Source organism: Colletotrichum gloeosporioides (genome assembly GCF_011800055.1).
Source record: "Colletotrichum gloeosporioides strain Lc1 chromosome Unknown consensus_16, whole genome shotgun sequence".
NCBI classification, from domain to species: Eukaryota; Fungi; Ascomycota; class Sordariomycetes; order Glomerellales; family Glomerellaceae; genus Colletotrichum; species Colletotrichum gloeosporioides.
In genome coordinates this window covers 627910-639306 of record NW_025544661.1, presented here as the reverse complement: position 1 = coordinate 639306, position 11397 = coordinate 627910, and the positions used below count along the sequence as shown (strand labels likewise).

Here is an 11397-nt window from a genome sequence, read left to right as displayed (position 1 = left end):
AGATCTTTCCGGATCGGTGCGGGTTGGGTCACGGTTCACGGTGACAGGTCCTCTGGGTAGTGGATAGTAATTAGCTTGTACATTCAATCGTTTCCTAAATTACATGTGTTTTCGAATAGGTATACAGAACATTCCGAAGCGCCCGCACTTTTCCCTCCCATAGCCAACCTGGGTATTCGCATCCTTTTAGTCCCTGCCTACTGATAAACATCTCATAATGTTGTTGCCTCCAACCGCTTAATCCATCCTAGTGGAAATCCTGCCGTGAAGACCTGTGAGGCATGTGATACATGTGCGGCTCAGGGGTCGCCCTTGAGATTTTGTACTCCGTAGTCACCACGATCTTGTTCTGCTCGTGCTTCCTCGACCTCATCGCGTTGTTCCCGCTATCCGCCGCCACCTCGGCGTCGGTGTGAGGCAGATAGGGGCTGGATGGCTGCTTGCCCGAGTCGATCGAGGCTTCCTCGCCCCCCGAACTAGCGCCCTTCTCAGCCGAGTTGGCGACAATATGCTCCTTCGACCCCCACTTCGTCTCGTCCGGGATGGAAAGAGGATGGCTGGACGGCCCTTTCTTCCCAGGGTAGCTGCCCAGTCTGTAGCCCTGGCTGTCGCCCATAGCACCACTCTTGTTGGTGCTTGCGTTGCGGCTCTTGTCGATGACGGTCTTGAAGAGGGGGTACACCATCGGCATGTTGGTCAACACGACGGACACGAAAGACTCTCTGACGGACCAGTAGCCCGACTGCGCGCTGTCTGTTTCACCGGCGGTGAGGATGGAGACGCAACGCAGAATGCCGAAGGCCATTTCGAGGAAACCACCGCTGAACATGATCAACAAGGTGACCTTCTTTCTCCACGGCAGGTGGGACTTCCACACCATGGGAAGCGGAATCGCCATGAGGTAAAAGTCGGTAGCCGTGTTCATGGCCATGACGAAGATTGTTTGGATAAAGGAGATAGCTGGCATGCACTGGTCTGTTGACGGTTAGTCAACGTAGGACATCGTGTGAGTTGTTCAACTTACTGCCAGGGTTGGGATTGATCTGCCATTGATGATCAAAGGGAATACACTTGAAGAAAGCGACAAGTAGACAGGAGACAAAGGTAACGGGCATGATGATATAGGCCCAGAAGATGATGCGCCTCATCTTATGCACGCCGTCGCTAGAATCGAGATTAGCTCAGAGCTGCGAAGCACATCATAGGCGGTGCTCACGTCAGACGGGAGTAGTAGATAACCCAGCATCCTTTCAACAGCCACAACAGAGTTGTGTAAAGTAACAGTCCAATGACATGTGTCTTTGAGCCATTTACTCGCAACATGTACTCTTCCGACGTTGAACTTAGCGCGGCTCGTTCTTCATCTGTCATGCCATTGTTGGCGACTCCTTTCCAATATGCAACAACAAAATATGCCGCAACGGACTCGGCGGTATACACCAACTGCAAGCACAGCAGTTAGTCATGCGATAAGTCAGAAGGATCGGGTGTCAACTTACAACTGCCACTCCCATCAGGAAGTCGTCCCACGCAAACTTCCTCCATCCCAGAGTCGAGAGCCGGCTGTAGTACCGAAGCCCAACAACAAGGTACGCGGCACCTTGCAGGCCCCAGACCTCTCGGATGAACGCGTTCGCAGCTTCCGCAGACATGTTTTTTGTTCCCTTGCCAGCTTCGGCCCGCGCACCAGCAACGTATCGGACGAGGGGGAAGGGGGTGATAGACAAGCAAGAGTTGGGAAAGTTGGGTCCCCGCGGCTAAACCGAAAGAAAGTTGAGATTGATCGGGGGCGGACGACAAAATAGTAAATAATAAGCACCGTCAACAAGAGAAGAGGAAGTAAGAAGGCTCTGAAGCGAAGAAGACGTAACCAGGTTTCGTTGCGACAAGGCGCCTGAATCGTTGATTCGTCGCTGTTTCCATCCATCCCTTTACCAGCCTTGTGCTTGTCCCTGAACCCGGTTCTCCTGGTTCAGTGTTCCCAAAAGGTTCACGACGTTAAGGGCCGTGAGGTGCCGATCGCAAATGAAGTTGCAGGGTATTACGAGAAGATGCGAGTCCGTTACGCTCGACTCAAAGGGCTTGGGATCAAGGGCCCAGGAGCGGCACTTCCGTCTGCGGTTCCCAAGGGCAAGGGGGGTCCTCAACTCCGCTTTCGATAGCAACGGTAGGAATCAGACCCATCGAGAAGTCCACACTAATACTACACGATGAGGACCAAACCGTCCGATCGAAGGTTTACCTCGGGGAACCGGAGGACGGGGCCTTCTGAGGAGTCGAGTTGATCTGGGCTGAAGAAAAAGCATTGCAAAGATCTGGACTTTCTGGAAACGAAAGGTGCGACTTGTGGCGCAACGCCACCGTGATATATCAACATCGAGAAACTGCGATTGGGTGTTGAGTAATCTGCTAGCTTCTGTCAGAGTGCATGTTTAGGACCGAGCCGTTGGGGGGGAGCACCTGCAGCATGTCATCGAGCTACGTATTACTGATATCTTCAACCCCGGTGGCTGGACCGGCAACCTCGACCACACCCAATACGGCTCCCCTGGCTTCTTTTCCCCTGCTGCTTTGCATGAAACGACATGTTATCACGACGTGAATGATGAGCCGCCGAACCGCGTCGAGCGCTTGGCCTTCCCTCGGGCTGCGGCCAGAGAAGAAGACTGGGTCGGCGTCGCTTCTGTCATTTCTCTGATGCAGCAGCCCAATGGAACCGTAGGAATGTCAACCTTGGCAGTACCGGTACCGCTGCACAGGATTCCTCGCCAAAGAACAAAACACGACCCCAGCCACTGGGACATTCGAGTACAGCATATCAATCCGTCGTAGTGTATGTAGCATCAAGGTTACGGTTCCTTCAGATGAAAGAGATCATCGCATCATAATCATGTCGAGGAAAACATGTGTGAACATTTCAGAGACGTCTCCGACTTTCATTGCGCGTTCGGATATTTTCCCCTTCGCAAAAACATGTCCGGTCGGATTTTACATATGACTCGAGTCAGGTTCAGTTCCAATAACGAAAATGAATCGCTGAGGTGCTCCAACAGGTAGTATCTTGGTGGAACCGCCAGGCAAACCCCCAAAGGCGCGCAGGAGGGCGCAGGACCTGCTGCAGATGATTTCTGCCCGGGGGCTCGTCCGTCCTCCACAGTGGAAAATGTCTGCCCAGGGGGGGATGGTGCAAGGGCCCGCGGGTTACTCCAGGAGCCCAGTTATTGAGGAGACAACAACACCTCTGCCGGCGAATGAGACTCTGGGACGGCATATACTTGCGCAATTAGGTCTCTATCGCAATGGGGCGCCGTTGCAGCATTGATCCATCGTCCCTTGCGGGCGGAGAAGGGAAGCTGCGGGCATCGAGGTTGAGAGTCTCCAATTCACGAGCTTGTCGTTCCTAGTGCCACGTCAACTGGCCATTCTGCAATCTGTACCGTTGCAACCGCCTTGACGAGCGTAACTGCCGCCGGTGGGATCCTCAGACGCATCGCACCGTTGTCCACAAATTACGGTTCGCAATGGCCCCGGTTTAAAAACGCCCGGCAGGGTGGGAGAAATTGCGAATCACTTGCTCCGTCACTGTGTGCACGTCGTAACAAGGGGCCGGGCCTGATGTGCCCAGTTGATTGATACGCCGAGAAGCTCGCAGGCCTCGCTTACAAAAACACAATCGCGGATTCGGAAACTCTGTTTAGAGACTGCAGTGTGCTTGTTGAAGAAAAAGAAAGCATACCAGTAACCAGTGTGTCGGTGGCGCACTACTGTCAGATATCAATCAACAAGCAAACCCGGAAATGCCGGGCTCAGGCCCCCGTGCTTCCCCGTCTCCTTAGTGCCGTGCTTCTCTCTCCAACCAGATGCTGTGTGCTCATGCCGGCAGCTCGTCACTCAGACTTCGCTTCCGCGGGGACAGACTCTTCCGGGCATCAATGTGATAACATAAACAACAGGTTAAAGGGATGAAGTTGGGCTTGAACGATCATTTCGGCCCTCGTCCGCTCAGAATCCAAGACCAAGACACGCCCCCACGCCCAACGGCGCGCCGTTTGAATTGAACATCCAACGGCGCCCCATATCAACGGACAACGGGCGCACGGACAAGCAGCCTGTGTTTCCATTTCGGTGATGGTCCCTCCCCGACTGCGTCCAAAAATGGTACAGATCAACGATGGCCCATGAACCGAGCCCTTGTCGGCGGGACGCTCCCGGACGCTGGACGGATGGTCACCATTCTCCACCGGGGAACAGAGAGAGCCCAGGGCCGGTAGGGTAGGGTCCTGGGTCGTGTCCAACACCCCGCAGTCTCGACACTCAGGTCGGCGGCCATCCCACCCTGAATCCATCCATCGGCGCAACCAGCCCAACCAACCCATACGTGTGTCCCTGTCCCATTGCGAAAGCGTCCTCATCGAACGTTGTGTGGGCACCAGGCCAAGACGAGCAGGCCCAAGGTGCTATCGAGGAACGAGTCAAGATGCTCGTATGCCCTCCCTCCCCTCGCAACCTTTGATAGCTTGTTGCGCGAACTTGTTTGTCTCCGTTGACTTCTCGCCGACCCTGAACGTTCGCACGCACAGCTCTCTCCGTCTCCCTTGCTTTCTTTTGACATCCTCCCACCCCAAACTCTAATCTTCTTCCCCTGACATCGCCAACCGGCTTTACAGACGCCCGAGAACGCTTTCCGGACGAAGGACATTTGACGAGATGGCGAGCGCACAGGTTCCCGAGAGCAATGTCGACGTGTAAGTTGTCATATTTCCCTCCCGCAAACTGGAAACAGAAGCACGTTTCATGAGAACCCGTTTACTGATCTTATTGCCCTCATCACAGGCTCATCATTGGCGCCGGCCCTGCGGGGTAAGTCTAGTCTCACGCAGTCGCGCTTGGTGGCGGCCATGCTTTCTTTTCAACGGTGGCGACGGGGAAGCTAACGATGAGGCGCCGGATAGGTTGATGGCTGCCGCGTGGATGGCGCACTGCGGTGTCAAGGCTCGCATCGTTGACAAGAGAAACACCAAGATCTTCTGCGGCCAGGCCGACGGCCTGCAATGTCGCAGTCTGGAGATCTTTGACTCGCTCGGCTTCGCAGACCGCGCGTGGAAGGAGGCCAACCATATGATTGAGGTATGAGAGTTACCAATGGTATTAGATGATGATTTGTCTCGCTAACCTTTCACACAGATCTGCATGTGGGTGCGTAGTCATTTCATCACTCTTCATAGCTGTTGATGCGATATGCTCATTTCCATGATAGAACCCCGGCAACGATGGCATCATCCGCCGCAGCGACAGAATCCCCGACACCATCGTCGGCCTCTCCCGCTTCCAGCAGATCGTCCTCCACCAGGGCCGCATCGAGCGCTTCTTCCTCGAGAACATCAAGAAGCACTCCAAGGGCGCCATCGAGGTCGAGCGCGGCGTGCTGCCCGAGTCCCTCACGATCGACGAGTCCAAGGTCGACGACGACGCCGCCTACCCCGTGACCGTCAAGCTCCGCCAGCTCAACGAGGAGGAGTCCACGCCGCCCCAGGCCGCCAACGCAAGCAAGGTCGCCGACGGCCTCTTCCGCAGCAACCTCGTCCAGAACGACGACGAGGACGACCTCATCCGCAAGAGCAAGGCCCGCGCGGGCGACAGCGAGATCGTGCACGCCAAGTACGTTATCGGCTGCGACGGCGCGCGCAGCTGGACGCGCAGGCAGCTGGGCTTCGAGCTCGACGGCGAGGCGACGGACTTCATCTGGGGTGTCATGGACATCATTCCCATCACCGACTTCCGTGAGTAACGTTTGCCGACGGTGTGACGTGGGTCTTACATGAGCGCTAATGTGGGATGGTAGCTGATATCCGCATGCGATGCGCCATTCACTCTGCGGAGAACGGCAGTTTGATGGTCATTCCCAGAGAGAACAAGCTGGTCCGCCTGTACATCCAATTGAAGGAGATTAGCACCGATGTCTCAGGAAGAGCCGACCGCTCCAAGATCACCCCTGAAATCATCTTTGGAGCTGCTCAGAAGATCCTCAGCCCGTACAAGATCGAGTACGAGTACTGCGACTGGTGGACTGCTTACCAGGTATGTCGCCGATCGATGATTGAAGCGTCAAGTTTGAATTTAACTAACACACTTCTCTAGATTGGCCAGCGTGTCGGCACCACCTTCGACGCGCACAGCCGCGTCTTCCTCGCCGGTGATGCCGTCCACACTCACTCCCCCAAGGCCGGCCAGGGCATGAACGTCTCCATGCAGGATACTTACAACCTCGGTTGGAAGGTCGCTCTGGCTGCCAAGGGTATCGCCAAGCGCAGCATCCTCAGCACGTACCAGAGTGAGCGTCGCCGTGTTGCCCAGGATCTGATCGAGTTCGACCACCGCTTCTCCCGTCTCTTCTCCGGCCGCCCCGCCAAGGACGTCATGGACGCCGAGGGCGTCAGCATGGAGGTCTTCAAGGACGCCTTCCTCAAGGGCAACCTGTTCGCCTCGGGTCTTTCGGTCAACTACGGCCCCAGCAACCTCGTGATCAAGGCCGGTGATGCGCTGGAGCAGGGTGACGGCAGCAAGGCCGTCGAGGCCACCGCCGTCGCTGTTACTACCGAGGAGTTTGAGAAGAAGCAGGCCCTCGCCAGCGGCTTGCCCGTCGGAATGCGATTCAACAGCTTCAAGGTGCTCAACCAGGCTTGCGCGCGCCCTTGGCACTTCCAGGAGCGCCTCAAAGCGGACGGCCGCTTTCGCGTCGTCCTCTTCGCCGGCAACATCCTTGACGCCGCGCAGAAGGCCCGCGTCGACAAGTTCGCCGCGGCGCTTGATGCGCCCGAAAACTTCCTGCGCAAGGCGACGCCTGCCGGCGCCCCCATCGACAGCGTCATCGAGGTTCTCACCATCCACTCCGCGAAGCGCACCGAGACGGAGCTGCTCCGCGACTTCCCCGACATCCTGCACCCTCTGGACCCCCACTTCGGCTGGGACTACAACAAGGTCTACGTGGACGACGAGAGCTACCACGAGGGCTTTGGCGACGCGTACAAGAACTACGGCGTCGACAAGCAGAGGGGCTGCGTCGTCGCTGTCCGCCCTGACCAGTACGTTGCGTGGGTTGGTGAGCTGGAGGACTTTGACCAGTTGCAGAAGTACTTTGAGGGATGCTTGGTTCTTGGACAGGGTGCTACCAACGGTGTCAATGGTCACGCTAACGGCACGAACGGCACTGAGCTGCCAGTCCGATGATAGGCTGAGCTGGGCCACAACGCTGCACGAATTCATGTAATTATTTTGGTATTGAGAATAGAAACGACAGATCTAGATCATGAGTCGAACTACGACCTCAACACACTTGGAAACAGGTTTCAATGACCAGTGATATGAGTTTCGCAGTCGGGCCAGACTGCTCCTGCCCAGTTCGGGCCCGGTGAGCCCGAATTCCCCCCGATCTCGGGCCTGTGGGTCCCGGAACACCGTCCGAGGCGCCGGAGTAGCCCGGATGACTAAACTCGGATGTCTGCGGATAACCGTTTTCCGCATCCGCAGAGGAGCTCCGCCGCGAGGTAGTCACTCCACGCATCTCGCTGCATCAGTCACCGAACACGAAATCTTCAAGCACACGCGGAATGAGGAGAATTATCCGAATTATGGGGCCAGCCTACGTCACACAACATAACGCTGCGTCTAAAACTCCGGTCGCGGCTCATGCTACATGTATTCTCATGCGGTCCAACCACTGACGACAGACCCCAGCGCCAGATTGCCGGCCTTTTCTCCGGCGCTCTGCAGCCTGATGCGGATCAAGTTGAGCGCCTCCGCGCCCAGGAACAGAGGCAGCTTCAGCCGTTGCGCCTCGTCGACGGCTTCCTGCAGCTCTTGCGCTACTGTCTGCAGAGCCGCTTGGCCGTCTGAAGCCGCCCAGCCCTGGCCTGCGCTCCCGTTCTTGAACGCGTCTAGGATGTGTCTGCCTTCGCTGGAGAGCATCTTGCTTCCGCCGGCGGCGTTGGTGCACAGCTCAAAGACCTGCTCCAAGTCCAAGCCGACGAAGTGCGCAAATGCGAGGGCTTCGGCCGCTGCACAGAGGTGGATTCCACGGAGGAGGTTAACAACGAGCTTCAGCTTGGCCTCTTCCGCCTTCACAGTCGGCTTGACGGGTCCGATCTTCCCCTTGCCCTCGATATACAAGCGAAGCAATGCTGCATCGTCGTCGGGTCCCCAGCCTCTTCCCAGAGCCGTAAAATAAGCTTGCTCTGCGGTACTCGTCATCGGTGTCGGGAATCCAGCTCGCCGGGCTTCGGAGGTGATGATGCTCGTGTCCTTGAGGATGATCGTGACGGCGCTTGCGATGGGCTTGAAATCGGGATCGAGGATTCGCGGCAGTCGGTTTTCGTGCATCCAGCTCCATCCCTCCGATTTCACAATGTGCTCGCCGGTGCTGGGGAGGTCGAGGCCCAGGTGGCTCGCGAAACCCATCGCCTCGCTCGCGGAGAGAATCTGGTTGGCGGCGAGGACCTGGTGGCACATCTTCATGTTGCTTCCTGCCCCAATACCGCCCTTGACGATGTACAGCTTCTCGGGGTCCGACATGGCCTGGAGGAGATGCAGGCCTCTGCTGACGGACTCTTCTGAGCCGCCTGCCATTATCGAGAGCGTGCCCGCCGCTGCCCTGGCAGCGCCTCCCGATACAGGACTGTCGACGAGGAAGATGTCGCCGCGGCCCTTCTCGACCAGCTCCTTCTCCAGACCTTGCACGTATCCGCAGGGCACCGTCGAGCATAGCAGAAGGACGGCTTCTTGTGGGAGGGCCTTCACCAACGCGGCATCACCTTCAAAGATGATGCTTTGCGCTTGCTCTGCCGTCGCAACCATGCAAACGCAAAATTGCTTCCCTGCCACAGCCTCAGCTGGACTGGTCGCAGTGAGACCTCCTGCCTGCTTGAACTTCTCCAGCGTCGGCGCCCACACGTCGAAACCCGTGACCGGGTATCCCTCGCGGATGAGGTTGGTAGCCATTCCGAAGCCCATGGCTCCCAGGCCAATGAAGGCCGTCGAGGGCTTTGTAGATCCCATCGCGAAGTGTGATTTCAGAATATCCGCACCTCAGACGATAGCCCTGGAGTTGTCTTAGAGATGAAAGAAGGGATCAGGAGATCAACGGCGCAACTTCGTCATGCATGAAAATGAAGCAAGCGAAGCGAGAGGAAGAGAGAATCTCATGATGATAAGGCGAAATCGGACAAGACCCTCTCTTTGGTTCGGTAAACAATCCGTCCCTCGGGGTAACATGTCATTCTGCCGAACCGATTGGAGCTCCGAATCCCATCCGTCCCAGCGGCCCCGCGCGGAAAATCGGTCCATTTCCGCCTAAATTCAAGATCCCCCGCAATCCGGCATTACCCCTCGGGACGAAGTCCGCGATTTTGGGATGTCCTCAAATGACCTCATATTTACTACTCATATGAGTGTTGTTCAAAGCTTGGTTCGAAGTTGGAGAAAGCTCTACAACACAGCCTATTTCCTCGCTATCTGCATTGCGCTATCGACTCACATTAACTCATCTTCCGTCTACACACCATCAAAATACCCACAATGCCGCGCCCACCCCTCTCCAAGAATCGCACGATGCAGATCGTCAACGCCGCCCATGAGGGCGGCTACGCGGTCGCAGGCTTCTGCTGCTACAACCTCGAGGCCGTAGTCGCCTCCGTCAGAGCCGCCGAGGCAACATCATCCCCGGCCGTGGTCCAACTCTTCCCCTGGGCAATGCAATACGCCGGCACCGCGCTCGTCCGCGCTGCCGCAGAACTGTGCCACAGCGCCTCCGTGCCCGTGTCGCTGCACCTCGACCACTGCCAAACCCCGGAGCTGGTCCGCCAGGCCGCGGACATCCCCGACGGCTTCGATAGCATCATGGTCGACATGAGCCACTACGAGAAGGAGGAGAACCTCGCGCTGACACGCGAGCTGGTGGACTACTGCCACGCGCGGGGTATCGCGACGGAGGCGGAGCCTGGGCGGATCGAGGGCGGCGAGGACGGCGTGGCGGAGACGGTGGATCTGGAGGGCGTGCTGACGACGCCGGAGCAGGCGGAGGAGTTTGTGGCGACGGGCATTGAGATGCTTGCGCCTGCGTTTGGGAATGTGCATGGCGAGTATGGGCCGAGGGGGATCAAGTTGGAGTTTGATCGGCTTGAGAATGTTAACAAGGGCGTTGGAGACCGCGTGCGGCTGATTCTCCATGGCTGCGACCCCTTTGACGAGGACCTGTTCAACCGCTGCATCGAGAGGGGGGTGGTGAAGATCAACATCAACAAGGGTATTAACAACCACTATGCGCCGGCGCAAGAGAAGGCTCGCGGCCGCCCAATTACTGCTACCATTGAGGCCGGCACGAAAGATATGCAGGCGGCATGTGAGAAGTACATGCACTGGTTCCGTTCTGCAGGCAAGGCCAAGGCGGCATGAGCAGCGGTGGGTGAGAGTAGCATATAGAGAATAAAGATATTACTCAACATTTCTACGATAGGTAATTTCTCTGAAATACTTGCTTTCTGATTAGTTCTACAGTGAATACTCGCAATACAGCCCCTTCTCTTTCGAGAAAGTAGTTATGCCCTATCCAACCCAGACGAGCCACGAGACAGTCTGCTCTTTGAACTTGCCTCCTGACTCTCATAAACCTCAAGCAATACCACTTCCAAGTTTGTTCGTGAGCAATTGATGACGTTTGCCATGAATCAACCTATTGAGCCGAGAGTCATCTTTCTGAACGCACTGGCAGCGAAGCACCTGTCACATAATGCTGGCACTAAAGATAGAAAAGTTGCATTCAACCATGTCCAGGGTGGCGGCGTCTTTGTCCACCAACCAGCACACGTCTCAACAACCCCCTTTCGCATGAGCCTTGTATCCTTGGTCTGTGTTTGAAGGCCTCCCGTATCCCCACAGTGCACAAGGCTTAGATCAGACATCCCAGGAAGGTTTCCGTCAGCTCGTATGATTCTGCTTTGGCCAATCAGGTGATAACCTCCGTCTGAACGCCGGGGAGACCACTGCTTTGACTTCCGGAGCTACCCACTAGATGAACCCTCATTCCCTGAACCAGTAGAACAATTGAAAACTTGAAAACACCTGTTCACCTTGAGTTCACACAACGTGCAGAATTTGAAGTTGAGTCCATGCAAAATCATCGCTGAATGGGAGAAACCCGTCTTCAAATTAGCCCGCCACGCTCGTCACTTGTGCAACGGAGATGTCCAAAGGTAATAGAGAGGATCAAACTCAAATTTGGTATGCGATGTATTAATCGGTATTTGCTCTTTTGGTATCTCGAGATGCTTCAATGTTCCAAATATCGACCAGCTGTCGGCTGCCTTCTTTGCCACCTCTTGCTCACCCCCTCATCCCCTAATGGCT

The 11397-nt window shown here is 56.2% G+C and overlaps 4 protein-coding genes across 4 annotated transcripts; 2 read left to right on the top strand and 2 right to left on the bottom strand.

Moving 5' to 3' along the window:
- Positions 1 to 247: 247 nt before the first annotated feature.
- On the bottom strand, positions 248 to 1652 carry GCG54_00012925 (uncharacterized protein; the record flags this gene model as incomplete). Its single annotated transcript, XM_045412791.1, has 4 exons — positions 248 to 975; positions 1025 to 1164; positions 1217 to 1443; positions 1500 to 1652. 4 exons carry the CDS (start codon positions 1650 to 1652, stop codon positions 248 to 250), a joined length of 1248 nt encoding a protein of 415 aa, XP_045268797.1.
- Positions 1653 to 4707: 3055 nt separating this feature from the next.
- Positions 4708 to 7227, top strand: GCG54_00012924 (Phenol hydroxylase; the record flags this gene model as incomplete). Its single annotated transcript, XM_045412790.1, has 6 exons — positions 4708 to 4745; positions 4834 to 4860; positions 4881 to 5127; positions 5258 to 5780; positions 5843 to 6078; positions 6139 to 7227. 6 exons carry the CDS (start codon positions 4708 to 4710, stop codon positions 7225 to 7227), a joined length of 2160 nt encoding a protein of 719 aa, XP_045268796.1.
- Positions 7228 to 7701: 474 nt separating this feature from the next.
- GCG54_00012923 (L-threonate dehydrogenase) lies at positions 7702 to 9051 on the bottom strand (the record flags this gene model as incomplete). The annotated part of the gene is made up of 1 exon (XM_045412789.1): positions 7702 to 9051. The coding sequence occupies one exon, from the start codon at positions 9049 to 9051 to the stop codon at positions 7702 to 7704; it is 1350 nt and encodes a 449-aa protein (XP_045268795.1).
- A 519-nt stretch (positions 9052 to 9570) lies between these two features.
- On the top strand, positions 9571 to 10446 carry GCG54_00012922 (putative fructose-bisphosphate aldolase; the record flags this gene model as incomplete). The annotated part of the gene is made up of 1 exon (XM_045412788.1): positions 9571 to 10446. The coding sequence occupies one exon, from the start codon at positions 9571 to 9573 to the stop codon at positions 10444 to 10446; it is 876 nt and encodes a 291-aa protein (XP_045268794.1).
- Positions 10447 to 11397: the final 951 nt, after the last annotated feature.